At 39.9% G+C, this 15,823-nt stretch overlaps 1 protein-coding gene across 1 annotated transcript in view; it reads right to left on the reverse strand.

Annotated features, from left to right (window-relative positions):
* The window catches only part of LOC104938354 (neurofibromin), a 162,546-nt gene that overhangs the window by 113,588 nt on the left and 33,135 nt on the right, over nt 1-15,823 (reverse strand). Inside the window, exons 20-28 of the mRNA XM_019274828.2 lie at nt 14,917-15,056; nt 13,508-13,630; nt 13,175-13,258; nt 5,899-6,015; nt 4,134-4,315; nt 3,815-4,026; nt 3,468-3,629; nt 3,253-3,350; nt 1,622-1,757 (exon numbers count right to left, since the gene is read on the reverse strand). Coding sequence (XP_019130373.2) covers nt 1,622-1,757; nt 3,253-3,350; nt 3,468-3,629; nt 3,815-4,026; nt 4,134-4,315; nt 5,899-6,015; nt 13,175-13,258; nt 13,508-13,630; nt 14,917-15,056 — 1,254 coding nt within the window. The remainder of the gene's footprint in view (nt 1-1,621; nt 1,758-3,252; nt 3,351-3,467; nt 3,630-3,814; nt 4,027-4,133; nt 4,316-5,898; nt 6,016-13,174; nt 13,259-13,507; nt 13,631-14,916; nt 15,057-15,823) is intronic.

Here is a 15,823-nt window from a genome sequence, read left to right on the forward strand (position 1 = left end):
AGCTGTGCTGTAAGTAGGTTAGTAAGCTTTCCTCCCCAGGGCCCAAGGAGAGAGCACCCTGGTTTTTACCCCTAGTGTGTCTCCACCCCAGTCCTAGGCGCTCACAGGTCCAAGCTAGTGAGTGGGCTGGTGCAAGGCTGAAGCGAAAGTCACCTGCAGGTCATGCTGGTTAATGTCAAGTTGTCATGACAAAGACACTTCTCAGCTATGTGGTTTTGCTTAATGTCAAGTTGTCATGACAAAGATATTTACTGACTAAGTGCTCTTGGTTAATGTCAAGTTGTCATGACAAAGACATGGTCAGCCTATGTCATCTTGGTAAATGTCAAGTTGTCATAACAAAGACACCCCAAACAATGTCAAGTTGACAGTAAAAGATGACATAAGAAACCGCATGACACTTAATGACAGCAGTCATTGACATTCATTAATGTTCATGACAAGTGTCATGTCATAGATATGACAATGTCATGTCAGTCTTATGAACACCCCTTCAAATAAAGTGTTACCGTACATCTTTATTCTTATTGTTTCTAGTATTTTTCTGCATAGTGCATACTGTTTCTCGGTTGTGAATAGGGTTGCAAAATTCTGGGAATTTTCAAAGTTGGAAACCTTCCATGGGAATAAACAGGGATTTATGGGAATTAATGGGATTGGCATTCCTCCATCACATGCACAGATGATTTCTAGAACCCTGGACCACACTTTTGAGCTCATGGACCACATAATGTCAAGTAAGTTTTGATGATATTATGAGGTAAATATATCTGATGTATGGTATTAATGTTTAACCTGCAAACAGCACATGAAAATGTATTTATAAAGTAGATAGCTAACTGATAAGCTAAAAAAAAGCTATAGCTAGCATAATTTCATTGAACATTTATAAGGCCACCTTATCAGGATGCTATCTTACCCCCAATTTAAAATTTGAAATATTTTCTGCAAAGTTACTGGATTTTCCAACCCTTTGCGAACCCTAGTTGTGAATATTTACTGATTTCCTTAGACTTCTTTTGCAGTAAACTGACTATCTTTTAGGTTTTGACCTGACAACAGAAAGAGTTTCAATATATCATCCTGGATTTCAGATGCTTTCGAGTGATCAAAACTTGCTTTTAGCTGCAGCTGTGTAGTATTCCTATTGCCAGTGCTTATATTGTATGGGTTTTGACTCAACTGGAAAGCAGCACTTCAAGCAGATTGGTAAACAATGAACTGTCACAATGGCAAAAGCTGGGTATACAAGGTCCTCTTCTAGGATAATGTAAAAGTTTAGTGTGACATGGTGCTTTAGTGGTTTTCTGCCCTGATATAGACAAAACTTAGCAAGGTAAACACTGAATATGTAATTTAGAAAGGGTATAGGGACTTTCTGAACGTGAAAATGATCAAACACAAAGGTCTTGAACCAGCAGTATGCATACAGTTGAAAGGAATGTACAACTGTGCACTGATGCGTATGATGTAGAGAGCAGTAAGTCGAGCAGCATCAGGAAACCTTAGAGAGGCAAGAGCTCAAAATGTGCAAGTGACACTGCACACACGCAGGTAAGGGCGGAGAGCCTAGGCGAGCAGCTGGGGGCAACAGTCAACTGAGGGGGCGGCGGGGGTCTACCTGGTAAAGACAGTGGCAGACACTGCGGAGCTGTGGGGGGAACTCGCTGGATGAACCGATGATGGCTTGGAAGAACCGTTCGGTGATCTGCAGTAGGTTCCTCTGATTCTCATCCAGGTTCTCACCTTGTTCCAACCTGATAAGACAAACAAGGAGCTCCTGTCAGTGAGGCTTTCAACTCATATGTATACACAAAGAGTTATGAGTCCAACAATTATAGTAACATTAAGCTAGGTCTAAAATATTTGGACAGTGGTGGAATTTTCTGAATTTTGGCTCTGCATGCCTCCATTTTAATTTAATAGGTTAAACAAAAAAAAAAATTAAACATTTAGGAACTGAGGCCATTTTTATACACAGTTCCCTTATGTCAGGAGCTCAAAAGTAATTGGAGAAATTAACATATTCATAAATAAATACATTTTTATTTTTAATACTCTGTCGAGAATCCTTTGTAGACATCACCAAATGTTGGGTTTCCTCCTTTGTGATGCTCTGCCAGGCCTTTTTTGCAGCTGTCTTCAGTTGTTATGTGTTTGTGGGTCAATCTACCTTAAGTTTTGTCTTCAGCAATTGAGATACATGCTTGATCGGGTTACCAAACAAATGTCGCGTGAAAGCAGACCGCTGATTACAAAGATATGTGTCTCATCACTGTGCAATGAAAACTCTGCGAGCTAGCCCCCAAAGAGTAGCAAAAATATCCACAAACAATACAGTATGTCTTATCTTTGATGTTTTGTGGTCAAAAGTTTTATTCCAGCGAAAAAAACACTGCTCAATCACGAAGCTCCTGGTTGTTTACGTGAAGACAAAGAGGCTTTGAAAGTGAAGTGTGACCTCTTGGTGCGTTATACTACCTTTGGGTTTACTTCATTCTGGATCATCATTGGTGGGTCAAAGGTGAATGTGGGCGGTACTAATAGATTCTCCTGATTCTGATTGGTCGACAGGTGACAGGTGTCAATCATCCACACTCTGTGTTGTTTTAGCAGCACCGCTAGCTGCTACCTGCTGCTTTATATTCTTTTAATACCGCTTGTTTCAAACATCGCGTCGTCTTAAAACTCTAAGTCTTCTTTCCTCCTCCTTAAATTGTGTTTTTTAAAGTGAAGATGTTTTTTAACAAAAATGTGTTTAAATGTATTTAAATATGTTTAAAAACACACAAAGATGTTAAAAACATACACAAAGCACATTCACAAATAAAGATAAAAAAAGATGTGAATGACATGATGTCCATAGTTAAGTGGTTATTGTTTCTTTCCGATAAATAGTATTGTCTTGTGCAGGCCATGCAACTGAGAATGCAGAATCAGATGGGATTTAGGATTTGCCATGTCTAGCAAGTCACCCTAAAATTGACTAGAATGCAGGAAATTGCATCTAAGAAATACAAAATTTTCTGGGGGAGGACCACCAGACCCCCCTGCTGGAAAATATGTCATATAAATGAAAAATTTCACCATCCCCCCTGGTTTCATTTTACAACTCGACTACTGCCTGCAATAGCCAGGTATAAATGAGTTACCAAAGTTTAGAATAAATTCTTGTCTAGATTACTTATTTGTGACTAAATATTTGACAATATGAATATGACAAATTGTCAGAGCCAAGATGTAGGTACTCACCTGGTGGGATCCACCTCAAAGCTGATGTGTTCAGGGGTTGTGATGACCCCTTTTAATAAAGGCTCCAGTAACTTCTGCAGGTATGCTGCCCCATACACCTGACATAACACATAAGATACAGTCAATAATATACATACAACATGTCCTTTTAGGCAGATATTTGATGTCAGACATTTCTAAATATTTTATGACAGAAGCCATGCTGCGTTTTCTACCTTGAAACAGAAAGTCATTATTTTGCTGGCCAGGCTGTTTCCCCTGAAAAGAGTCTGCATGGAGTCAGCTAGCTCCACCTCTTTAGAAAACATGTTCCAAAGCAGCTGGTAAAGAAGGTGGCGGGAGTCAAACAGCGTCACCAGGACTCGGGCAAGCTCATCCTGAAAATACAACGCTTGTCACTACTCAAAGAGTTTCGCTTAAGATATTTTAATGCAGCATTTTTTACTTTTTTTATTCCATATACTGCATACACTGTATGTTCTATCATTCCTGTGCTGAGCACAGCATGCTCACTGACAAGATATTATTTAAATCGAATCCTAAATCAAGAAGCGGTACACACCCACTGGGACCCAGGAACAACATTCGCTAGTGCCATAGCGATGGGCAGCTCTCCCTGATCTCCCATCATGGTGACAAGCTCCACAAGCCTCTCAAAGCGGTCAGCCAGTACAGTCTCCGCCAGGGTGTCAAACTCTGTTCCCTGCTGCAGAATTTTGGTCAGCACCTCCATAAAGGTGGCTCGGGTCTGCAGGTCCTTGTGGTAACCCAGACCTACAGAGGAAGAAATGAGCACTGATAGTCATGGAAAAAAACTCTATTGGTAACAGCTATGTAGAAAGCACCATTTTTCAAATGCTGCAGCCAGTAATGCTGCTTACCAATAGAGTGCATGAGTCCACTGTCTACATTAGCATTCAGCAGGTTGGACATGGCCAAGACGGTGCAGTGGCGGAGGGAGGCCAGACGGCGGGACATTCCTCTTTTTCGCCCTCCTACTGCTTGGCCCTCATCCTCAACCTCACTGCAGTCATTTAGTAGGTTCATGAACAGGGTGAAGTACCTGTAAACCACCACAAACAATGCTAATCTATTAGAAAAACTTCTACAAGCAAGAAATTCACCATGTACACATAGTCATTTATGTCAATATATTCACATCCGTACTGTCAACACAGCATTTTGGAGTTTGGTGTGTTCAAAACCCTTAGATGGTCATGACTTCGCACATGGGTTAGGGCTCTTGCAATACCAGAATTTTAAACCTTGATAGAGTACTAGTATTGAAAAGCAATACTCGATACTAGGGAAAAAAGCCGAACAAGGCATACAAAGTTTTTTTTCTTCTTTTAAATGATAAAGTGCGGTGAGGATCAGTTGGAGTGTTTCCCACAGAATAATGTTTTTTTTAAATATTTTATTTGAATACATTACCATATTTCTGTGTTATTTTTCATGTCACCATTTTAATGTAGTGTTTACTACTACTACTATTTCAAATCGTATGCACACCTACACTTGTCTACAAGTATGCATACCTACACCTGCTGGTTTCTCTATTGCTGTATCATACAGGGACAATATTGTAAAAAAAAAAAAAATCATTTTTTCCTCCACAATTCTGTTTTCACAGCAGCAGGTCAGCCATGGACAAAGAAGTCTTATAGGTAACAAATCAAAACCAACGTGGTACAGGATGACATCAGTACTAACCAGGTGTGTGAGAAACTTACCTACTGTAAGCTTGGTAGAGGATTAGAGAAACCTGGTTTCACCTGGTTTTTCCTGGAAAATGTCGATTTCTCTGCCAAATACTGTATAATGCAATTGGATTTCTCATTTTGCAAAGTAACAATTTACAATATATTAACATTTTCAGACTGTCAGTCTTCCTTCCTCACTTAACTCAGTCTGCTCTGACACAGCCATACAGAAAAAAAAAAAAAAAAAAACAGTACCATTTTAATCTTAAAACACAATTAAAGTAAGAAAGCCACACTTCCAAAGTAAGGTCAAGAATAGAAGATAAATCTCATTACTGTCATCTTGCCAAATTACTGTTGATCTTTGTGCCTCTCCATCAGAGCACATTGGTGCTCATGGCTCCTCAGCCTCTGGCAAAAAAACCCATAATATACACAGTAGTGATGATAGCCTAGCCACGAAGCCTTGTGCAGTCATGTGAGCAAGCTAAGCTACACTAAATTGTTGTGCAGCACAAACCTAAGCAAATAAATTAGTTAGCTATGAATCAGTGAAACATACTGGCCATCTGGCTGTATTATTAACCCTCAATCTCAGAGACCACAAGCATCAGAGGGTTAGGGGCACCGAACATTAGCAATGCTAAGTACAGTTAAGCAGAAATGAGAGAACCAAAAAATATATATTGAATTACTTTATGTTTTGATTGACCTACAATTAGACTCTTATTTATTACTTATTACAATACTTCTATAGCTTATTACTATATGTACAATAACAAATTATGTTTATACGTGGCACTATAGGCTGTCCGACAATTTTCGATGTGAAAGATCCCTGGTAATACATACCCATCCCAAGAAAGTGTTCTGATAAAAAGTGAGGGTAGGTTTCATCATGATTGTGAACATTTGTTAAGGTTGAGTGCAAGTGTGTATTTACTTGAGGAAGAGCTGAGATTTAGCCTCCATCAGTTCTACTCCATCTCCCTCCTCCGGCTGTAGAGGAAGACCGGCTAACAAAGACACTACTGCCTCCATACTGGCCTGGTCCAGGTCCCTGCACATCACATACACCACACACACACCCACACACCCACCCACACACACACACACACACACACACACACAACACACACAACACACAAAGAAGACAATAGTGAGGGAGATCTCTCAGGTACTTGGAAAGTACAAGTTGAGGTAAACACAACCCCCCTTCCCTAAGACCCCCATGAAACAGAACCCAAGGAGCTGGACTAGGTAAACCAGGCCCAATTTCTGAAGGCAGACCTGAGAGAGGAGCTCTCCAGTAAGCATCTGGTGGTCGGGCATTAGAATGCGGGGCCCATCTGGGGGCAGCCCAAAAAAACATGGAGCCATGGCACTGTGGACCCACCACCCACAGGGAGAGGCAGCTTTGTCAGCTGGATGGCAAGCAAAGGGACCTGAATGTGCTTTTTCTCTTCTTCTGGAAATTGGTCAAAACTAATTTCCAGAAGAAGAGACTTACAGGAAAGTGTAAATCAAGTAATGTGTTAACCTGCAGTTTTCATCGTTTAGGGATAAAGACATTGGGTCCATTGCTTTGTTGATTCAGTGCTTGGTCGGTTTGTTTACTTATGGTATTTACTTTTATTTATTCTTCCATCTCCCTGGGACATTTTACTCCTCTATTAAAATGGCTGATAATGCTGTAAGTAGTTTTTTGGGAGCCCAAACTTGTATTAGATTTTTATCCTGGAATGTGATATTTATGGGACAGCAGGTGAAGTGATCCAAGGTTTTGTCACATCTTAAGCATGTAAAAACAGACTTTTATTCAAGAAACACATATGCGCATCAAGGACCATTTTAGATTACAGAAGTCTTGGGTTTCTCAGGTTTTCTATTCTGCTTTTTATTCCAAGTCCAGGGGCGTGGCTAAACTGATTGATAAGAGGATACAGTTTATCCCCACTAATTCCATTGTAGATTCTAATGGAATGTATGTAATTGTTGAAGGCTTGCTTTTTCAGACACCAGTTTTGCTCGTCAATGTGTATGCTCCTAACTTTGATGATGTTGGCTTTGCAAACAAATTACTGAGTAACCTTCCCTAACACTCACTCTTCTACTTTCAGAAGACTTTCTGTGATTACATTTCTTCCTCTATTGATACATTAATAGAAATTATTCAACTTCGCACTCTCTGGTTTGGGAGACACTCAAAGCCTTTCTCAGAGGTCAAATTATTTCCTATTTAACCAACCTAACCAAGCGGGTGAGGGCTGAACAAATTAGACTGAATGATTCTATTCTCAGTTTAGATCATGGCTACACAAGCAGAGCACATGCTGTTACAGTCTAGAGGTAACTACTATGAATACGGCGATAAAACAGGCTGGCTTCTTGCGCACAAGTTAAAATGCCATTCCACAAATCAGAGATCCCTCTGATAACATGCTATCTGACCCTGCAGATATTAATGCAACATTTAAAATCATTCTATTCTAATCTCTATAAATCAGACTTCCCCACTGATACTATCACTATGTCCCACTTCTTTGACAAGCTGCCAATACCCGCTATTGGTCCTGCAATCACAAATGATTTAGACTCCCAGTTAAAGAAAAGGGCCGCACTTCCTGTGGCTCCTATAGCTCTTTGTCCCTTTTAAATGTTGATGTCAAAGACTTAGCTAAGGTGTTGGCAGTCCGTCTAGAGGTGGTTCGCCCCAACATTATATTAGTGAGTATCAACAGACTGGATTTATTAAAGGTCGTTATTTTTTTTTCTAATATATGCACCCTTATGAATATTATTTATTCCAGACAAACTTCTAAACTCCCTGAGGTTGTTATATCACTAGATGCAGAAAAGACATTTGACAGAACAGAGTGGGAATATCTATTTGCTGCTTTTAAAAAAAAATGGCTTTGGTTCTCATTTTATCTCATGGATCTGTCTTCTATATACTAACCCCCAGGCAAGTGTCTGCTCTAATTATATGCAATCTGATTATTTTACATTGTCACGTGGTCCTCTATTATTTGAATTAGCCATAGAGCCCCTTTCAGTAGCTCTGCGTTCTTCCCACCTATTCCATGGAGTTCACTGGGAGGGTGTAGAACATTGTGTATCCTTATATCCACCTTTTACTTTATGTGACAAACCCCATATCTGCAATCTCCATGATACTTTCAATTTTGGAACATTTTGGCTATTTTTCCGGTTACAAACTCAATTTTCACAAAAGCAAATGTTTTCCAATTAATATAACTGCCTCACACAGCTCCAGGAATCAAATTTGCCTTCCTCTTTTTTTGTTGTGGAATACAAATGGGATTAGATGCTTTCAAGACCTTTATCATAATAACATCTTCCCAAACTTTATGGCCATTGCAAGTAAACACCAGTTGACATCATCTCACCTGTTACTTTCAGATATGACACCTTTTATCCACACATCATTGCCTACTTTGCTGCCCTGTACAAAATGACTAATATTCAGGCAAACCCAGAAATCAATAATATCTCAGATTTATTTCTACCTTTTGTCACTTAAAATTAAATCCACTGTAAAAGACCGGTACTGTTCCTACCGGGCTGTGAAAATTGCTCATAATTTTTTATTATTATTATGAACCATAATGATGAGCCGCGGGTGTCTATGAGCGCCCCTGTGCCCTCCTGACACTGGTACCCGGCCAGACTAATTAGCAATGCACAGGTGCCGTAACCTAGGTTAAATAAGCTAAACTGGCAACCTGGGCACGGCGCGTCAACCAGGGTGTTTTTGACATCTTCAGCAACTTGTCCAGCTTTTCGGAAGTGCCGGCAGAACTGGGCGAGTTGATACACAGCCACCTGACATCACTGTCTGATGTGTTTGAGCGCTATTTCCCATCGTCAAAGGACCCGCGGAATGGCAAAGGATGCGCGATCCATTTCAAACTGACGATGGTCGGGACCAACTCCCATCAAAACAAGACAATCAGCTGATTGAGCTCAGAAATGACGGAGGACTGAAAACATCACTGTCATCCTTCTGGATCAAAGCATCGGGAGAATATAACAAGATCAGCACGCTCGCTCTGAAGACGCTGCTCCCGTTCCCAACATCATATCTGTGCGAGGCCGGTTTTTCTGCCATGACCACCACTAAGACCAGACTTAGAAGCAGACTGAATGTGAATAATACACTGGGTGTCTCACTGTCTCCCATCACGCCCCGGTATGATGTTCTTCTGGCCGGCAAACAGGCCCAGGGGTCTCACTGATACTGATTTAAGTAAGTTGATGACATTATTTGTAAAGTGGATCTATTTTTTTGTTTAGTTTTATTGTATCCTGGTTTTGAACTGTATGTTTTGGATGCATATTGTTAATAGAACCACAGGAAGAACAGCTGACAAGTCTTCTGTACAGCTAAAGAGGAATATACACGTTATGATCACGTACAAACTGTTCTGTTCTTGTTGGTCTGGTTAAGTATTTTCCTGTGTGGTTTGGTCTAAGATTTGACAAAATTTGTAAAGCCTTTACATTTAGCAACTTTTAGAAATGATAGGCTGAAATAACTGTGTGAGTTGCCTATTGAAATAACATTAATGTCTTTTGCAATGTATATTAAAGTTGACAAATTGGCAACCGGTCTGTGACATTTTTTTTATGCTTCTGCCGGTCCTTGGCACAAAAAAGGTTGGGGACCCCTGCTCTATAGGATCCACTACTCTAAAGCTAAACTTGCACAAATATACCCAAGTGTATCAAACAGTTGTGACTGGTGTAGCCATGCCCCTGCCGACTTAAGCCACATGTTTTATTTCTGCTCAAAACTTCAAAATTTCTAGGGCATTTTTAAAAAAACATTATTTGATATCCTTAAAATAGATCTCCACCATTGTCCCTTTATTGCTATCTTTGGGGTCCCAGTCAAGTTTCCAAACCTGCGTTATTTCACCTTATTACCCTATTTATATGCTGGGTTATTAGCCTGTATCTGTTTATGATTGATAAAACATTCAGGCATATTGGAATAATTTATAAATAATTAGGGCTGTCAATCGATTAAAAAAAATTAACTAATTAATCGCAAAAATTTCTGTAATTAATCGCGATTAATCGCGATTAATCTATCAATAAATGTATCAATAAATTAAATGCATTTTTCTGAGACTGAAGCTTATAATGAATATTTATTTATGTAAAATGATCAAATTAATGTAGAATAAACTCAGATAAAGTTTATGAAATTCATTCATGTTATTGGCTTAAGGTTCACATATGCACAGTGCAAACAGAAAAAGAATGAGGAAATATACTGAGGAGTGCCACACTCTGTAGTGTAGACTGGGTGTTTTTGCTTTGAGGTGATATGTTAAAGTCGTGTTACTTCTGTGGAATTTAAATTCGGCTTTGCAAACTGTGCAAATTGCCTTGTTTTTGTCCAACGAGTCAGGCAACTTTTTAAAATAAAATGTTCCCCCTAAAAGTCCGTCCTTATCCATCTTTACACAAACAGACTCTCCTTTAGTTTAGGATAGATCATAGACATATATGCACAGACTCTCCTTTAGTTAGGATAGATCCTGACATATATACATAGACTCTCCTTTGTTGGATAGATCATAGACATATACACAGACTCTCCTTTAGTTAGGATAGATCATAGACATATATACATAGACTCTCCTTTAGTTAGGTAGATCATAGACATTATACTAGACTCTCCTTTAGTTAGGATAGATCATAGACATATATGCACAGACTCTCCTTTAGTTAGGATAGATCATAGAAATACACATAAACGCTGCACTGAGCAGATTGGTCCGTTGCTGCGATACGTTACGTGTCCGCCATATTGGATGTGGCAGATCTGCCCGTAAACTAAAACAAGCAGGGCCGGTTTTAGCTATGGGCAATGTGGGCGACCGCCCAGGGCGCAGTCTCCGTGAGGGCTTTAAGTTAATGCCTCTTATACACCCAATCACACACACACTAATATATCTGGGAAACAAAGCTCTACTTTGCCACATCCAAAATGGCGGCCGCCACCGGAAGTAAACAAAACCGCGTTAATTGCGTTAATTTTTTGTAACGCGTTAATTCTTTAAAATTAATCGACAAAATTAACGCGTTAATTTTGACAGCACTATAAATAATATATAAATAGTAATAGTTTTTGTCAAAAGCATACGTTATAACTTTCTCTCCCCTCTTGGCATGCAGGTCCTTTTTTTTTTTTTACTTTTTTTCCATGTGTTGCTTTATTTTATCTATTACCTTGTTCCCTTCCACTCTTTGTCATTGTGTCATGTCTCATTGTTTATATGATTGTTTAAAAAATGTATAAAATTGTATGGGCAAAAATGTAGCAGACAGCAGTTCAGAGTACCAGGCCATCTTGGAATCTCTAGGTGGGGTCCTGTAAGGGATTCCATCTGGTGACTGCAGTTCTGCTGGGGGACTTCAACACTGACGATGGAAGGGAAGGGAGTGATTGGGAGAAATGGTCTGTCTCATCGAAACCAGAGCAGTGCTTTATTATTGGACTTCTGTGGTAGTCATGGTTGTTCATAAGCAAATATCAGAACACCTTAGGTGCAGGTTAATGAACAACTTTGTGGTTGTGTCATCAGATCTGTGGCCATATGTATTGGACACTCAGGTGAAGAGGAGAGCAAAGCTGTCAATCTTGTAGTTAGTTGGATCGGCTACCATGGGAGAATGCTGGGCAGACCTAGTAAACCTAAACGTGTAGTGAGGGTGAACTGGGAACATCTCCAAGTTTGAGCCCATGGTTCTCTGGCGGAAAACAGTGGAATGCTCCCTCCTGCTTGGGAGTGAGTTGCTGCCCCAAATGAAGGAATTCAAGTATCTCAAAGTCTTGTTCATGAGTGATGGGAAAATGGAGCATGAGGGAAATGAGCAAGAAGGCAAATCTCCCAGTCAGTCTATGTTCCAACCCTCACCTATGGTCATGAGCTTTCGGTGGTAAACCATCTCAGGATCTGCCCCTGCCTATCTCAGCGTCTTACTAAAGGCTCACGTCCCGACCAGGGCGCTACGCTCCGCTCATACAAACCGTCTAGTTGTACCCTCGCCTCTCGCAAAGCGAGGTCACTCTAAACTCTTCTCTGTGGTTGTCCCCAAATGGTGGAATGACCTACCAACAGCTACTCGAACAGCAACATCCCTTTCGACCTTTAAAAAACTTGTAAAAACCTTTCTGTTTCGAGAATGCTTCCCTGCCTAACAAAACTAACAAAACTAACAACTATTCTGTGCTCCTTTACACCTTTCTCAGCTTATGTCCTCCCCTGTAAGTCGCTTTGGCTAAAAGCGTCTGCTAAATGCAATGTAATAATAATGTAATGTAATGTAAAAGGATGAGATCATGAATACAAGCAGTTGAATGAGCTCCTTTCCATTTAAAGATAGGGTTAGGAGCTCGGACATAAAGTAGAGCTGCTGCATCTTTGCATCAAAAGGAGTTAGCTGAGGAGTGTTGTGAAGAAATTGCTGAAGTCAAAGGTCAATAGTGAGGTCAGGAGGGAAGAAAGTGTTCAGGAGCCTCTGGTGTCTTATGCTGTATTATTTATGGACGGTTGGCCAAGGAGAATTAGAGACACTCTTAAAGTACACCTGAAGTGCTTGAGTCGGTCTCACATTCTGACGAACTCGTGATGGTGCATATACTTTAAACCCAAAGATAACACCACAAATACTACACGCCCAGAATTAGTCACAGAGAATGTCTTTACCCATGGAGGTGTTATTGTCAGCATATTCTAGTCTGGAGACACAGTTGTCTGTTCACGCAAACTGGAACGTCTACGACAAGCTATCTATTATGTCTAGGAAGGCAGCAATAGGTCTCTTCGACCCTGGCCACAACAGTGTTGAGGTAGACTGGCACCTACTGTTCCCAACCAAAGCCAAACAACTAATACTGCTGAGGACCTCAAGGCCCACAGGTGACCTCGTGTAACCTAAGAATAGAAAATTCCATAACAAGGTGGTTCAGACATCTGGGAGGAAACCCCACGTCTCAGACCCAGAACCCGCTTGAAGGACTACTACTAGCCCATCTAGACCGGGAAGGCTTTGGGATCCCCCAGTAGGAGCTCAAATGCATTGCTAAACCTGCTGCCTGGACACGACTACAGATAAGCGAAAGAAAATGTATGTATTAATAGATGGATGTATGGAGTTAAACACGTGTAACTGAGCTGCACCTAGTCAGACACTTGATGTCATCATCAGCAGCTTGGTTGGAGGTTCCCATCACCCAATCGGTCAGGTACTCCACCATCTTGTTTCTACAAACAACAGAGGAGGACAGAAGCATAAATTAGAGGGAAATAAATCAGTATCTGAGGAACAAGTTAAAAAAAAGTAAACATTAAAGATTCTAGGTTTTTTGTTACATTGAATCTTATGTTTATATCCTACTCAAGGTCTCTCAAACACACCGATGTGTGAAAAAGTTATCTAAGATGGCCTTGTCATTGACCTGCAAACATGCAGAAGGATGCGTGTATACCTAACAATCAACTGTAGTTTCTGACCTGAACTTCATCTCCTGGCAGAAGGACAGGTCATCTCGTCTCTCCATCATCACCTCCACCAGTTGGCATAGCTTGGTTTTGATCTGAATTGCATGCACCACATTACCCAGAATGCGTACATACCTGAGGGATGGAACACAGGTCAATGCAAGCAAGCACTACTTCAAATGCATTCAGCAGTATAAACGTATAAATGATTATATCTTTTTTTTCTTTTTTTAAATCACTGCTGTAGTAATATAGCATCTATATAAAATACAATACACAATTCACATGTGCAGTATAACTATCTTCTATACACCAAGGATCCCTTGGACAAGAGACAAACAGAACAGAGACCCCCATATGTTATATTTACTTTATTCACCTTGTATTTCACCTTATTAACCTATTTACATGCTGGGTTAATAGCCTATATGTGTTTAGGATTGATTTTCAGGCATAATGGAATAATTTATGAATAATATATAAATGGTAATAGTTTTGTCAAAAGTAGCTTTTTATTGCATATATATTATTATATCAATGCTTGCAGTTTACTCATTGTCATTTTTGTTATATTTTTTAATTCTCACAAATTGACAATTATGACAAAAATTGGTGAACCCCTGCAGTACCTCTGCGGACCCTCTGCAGGTACTGCACAATAATTACATAATAACTAACAGATGCTTTCCTCTTGCCTCCCACAAGAAGGAAAAAAAAAACAGGAAGACAAACAAACATCAATTGCTGAAGGAAAGACCAGAGACACTATATCTAACGTATATGAGTGGAGATGTCAGCATCTGATCTTCTTGAGAGACCAACCACTAGCATGGCAGTCTGCTGTAAGTACCCACTACTCCTCTGTACAGAAAGATCAGAAACTGAAAATCAAAGAGGTAGAAGATCACAAACACTGTAATAATAACAGTCAATATACATTTAACCCAGACTGTCAACATCAAACTATTTGAAGTGGACTTTCTTCTTCATAAATAAAGAGAATACCAGGACCTCCAGCTGAACCACACCATCACTAACATGAAGGAGAAATTCATAGAGTTGGAGAGAGAAGTTGTATAACAGAGAGATTATCAGCCAACAACAAACACAGGACCAGGACATCAAGGTACATCAAAACCTACGATCAGCTCAGAGCTAACCATCTGAGAGAGAGACAGAGACGGAGACAGATACAAAGAGACAGAGGGAGTGGCAGAAACAGAACCAGAGAGACAAAGAGACAGACAGAGACAGACAGACAGAGAGACAGAGAGAGAAACACAGAGAGACAGACAGTCTCCTTGCATTGCGCGGCAACAACAACTACATATGTATTGAGGAAGTCAATCAGATGATAGCTTGTGGCAAACAGTTACCAGTGGAACACTCCAGTTACTAAGTGGGGAGCAGAAAGAACTGACCTGACGAGGTTCAGCATCATGGTCTCAATGCTGGCCTGTCCCAGGTGTTCAGAGCTGCCCTCTGTGTGGTTATCTAAAAGGTTCTTCATGATGGCTATAGTCTGTTCCACAAACTGGGTATTTGTGTCGTTGATGGGAACCTGGAAACAAGGGAACCATGGAGTGTATTTTAAACAAAAACATAACTGGGGTACCACACATAAATTACTCACAACAAGTTTGGGATATTCGACTTTCGGATGAAATTCATGGAAAATGCAAGCATGCAGTGGTAATTTCTTTGTCTCAAACAATTTATCGAAACAAAAGTTAACAACAGTAGTGGGTATACTACAACAAAAAATGTGAATGTCTCAGTAATTTGTCTTTTTGCATCTTTGACCATCAATTATAGCTCGACTAGACGTCTCATGCTTTTCACAAGTCGAGTACTTCCTGTTTGAAGCCCCACACTGACCAGGTACTGTTGATGGATTGTTAGGTGTTGTTAGGTTTAGTGGTCCATTCATGGATCACACACCTGTTGTGATTTTTGTGGTTAATCACCTTTTAGAGAACAGAATGTTATGCAATAAGTACTGAAACATTGAACAGTTGGACATGCACATTCAAAAGTTTAGAGAAGGTCAAATTAAGTTCACCTGTAAACCTAACCTTATAAGTGCAATTTAGGTGCATTTCGAAATTTCATCCGAAAGCCGAATATCTCAAACTTTTTGTGAGTAGTGTATCTTTTAAAACACACCTACAGAAAATACCAAATATTACAAAATTATAACAGGTTATTAACAGCAGCCTCTTTTTATATTTTCCAGAATATCAGAAATTGATTACATGATATGCCATTACAAATCAAAGTAAACAACTGGTCTAAAATTATTTCAACTACAACTGACTTTGAAATAAG

The sequence above is a fragment of the Larimichthys crocea genome, unplaced genomic scaffold (assembly GCF_000972845.2).
Source record: "Larimichthys crocea isolate SSNF unplaced genomic scaffold, L_crocea_2.0 scaffold320, whole genome shotgun sequence".
Classification (NCBI taxonomy): domain Eukaryota; kingdom Metazoa; phylum Chordata; class Actinopteri; family Sciaenidae; genus Larimichthys; species Larimichthys crocea.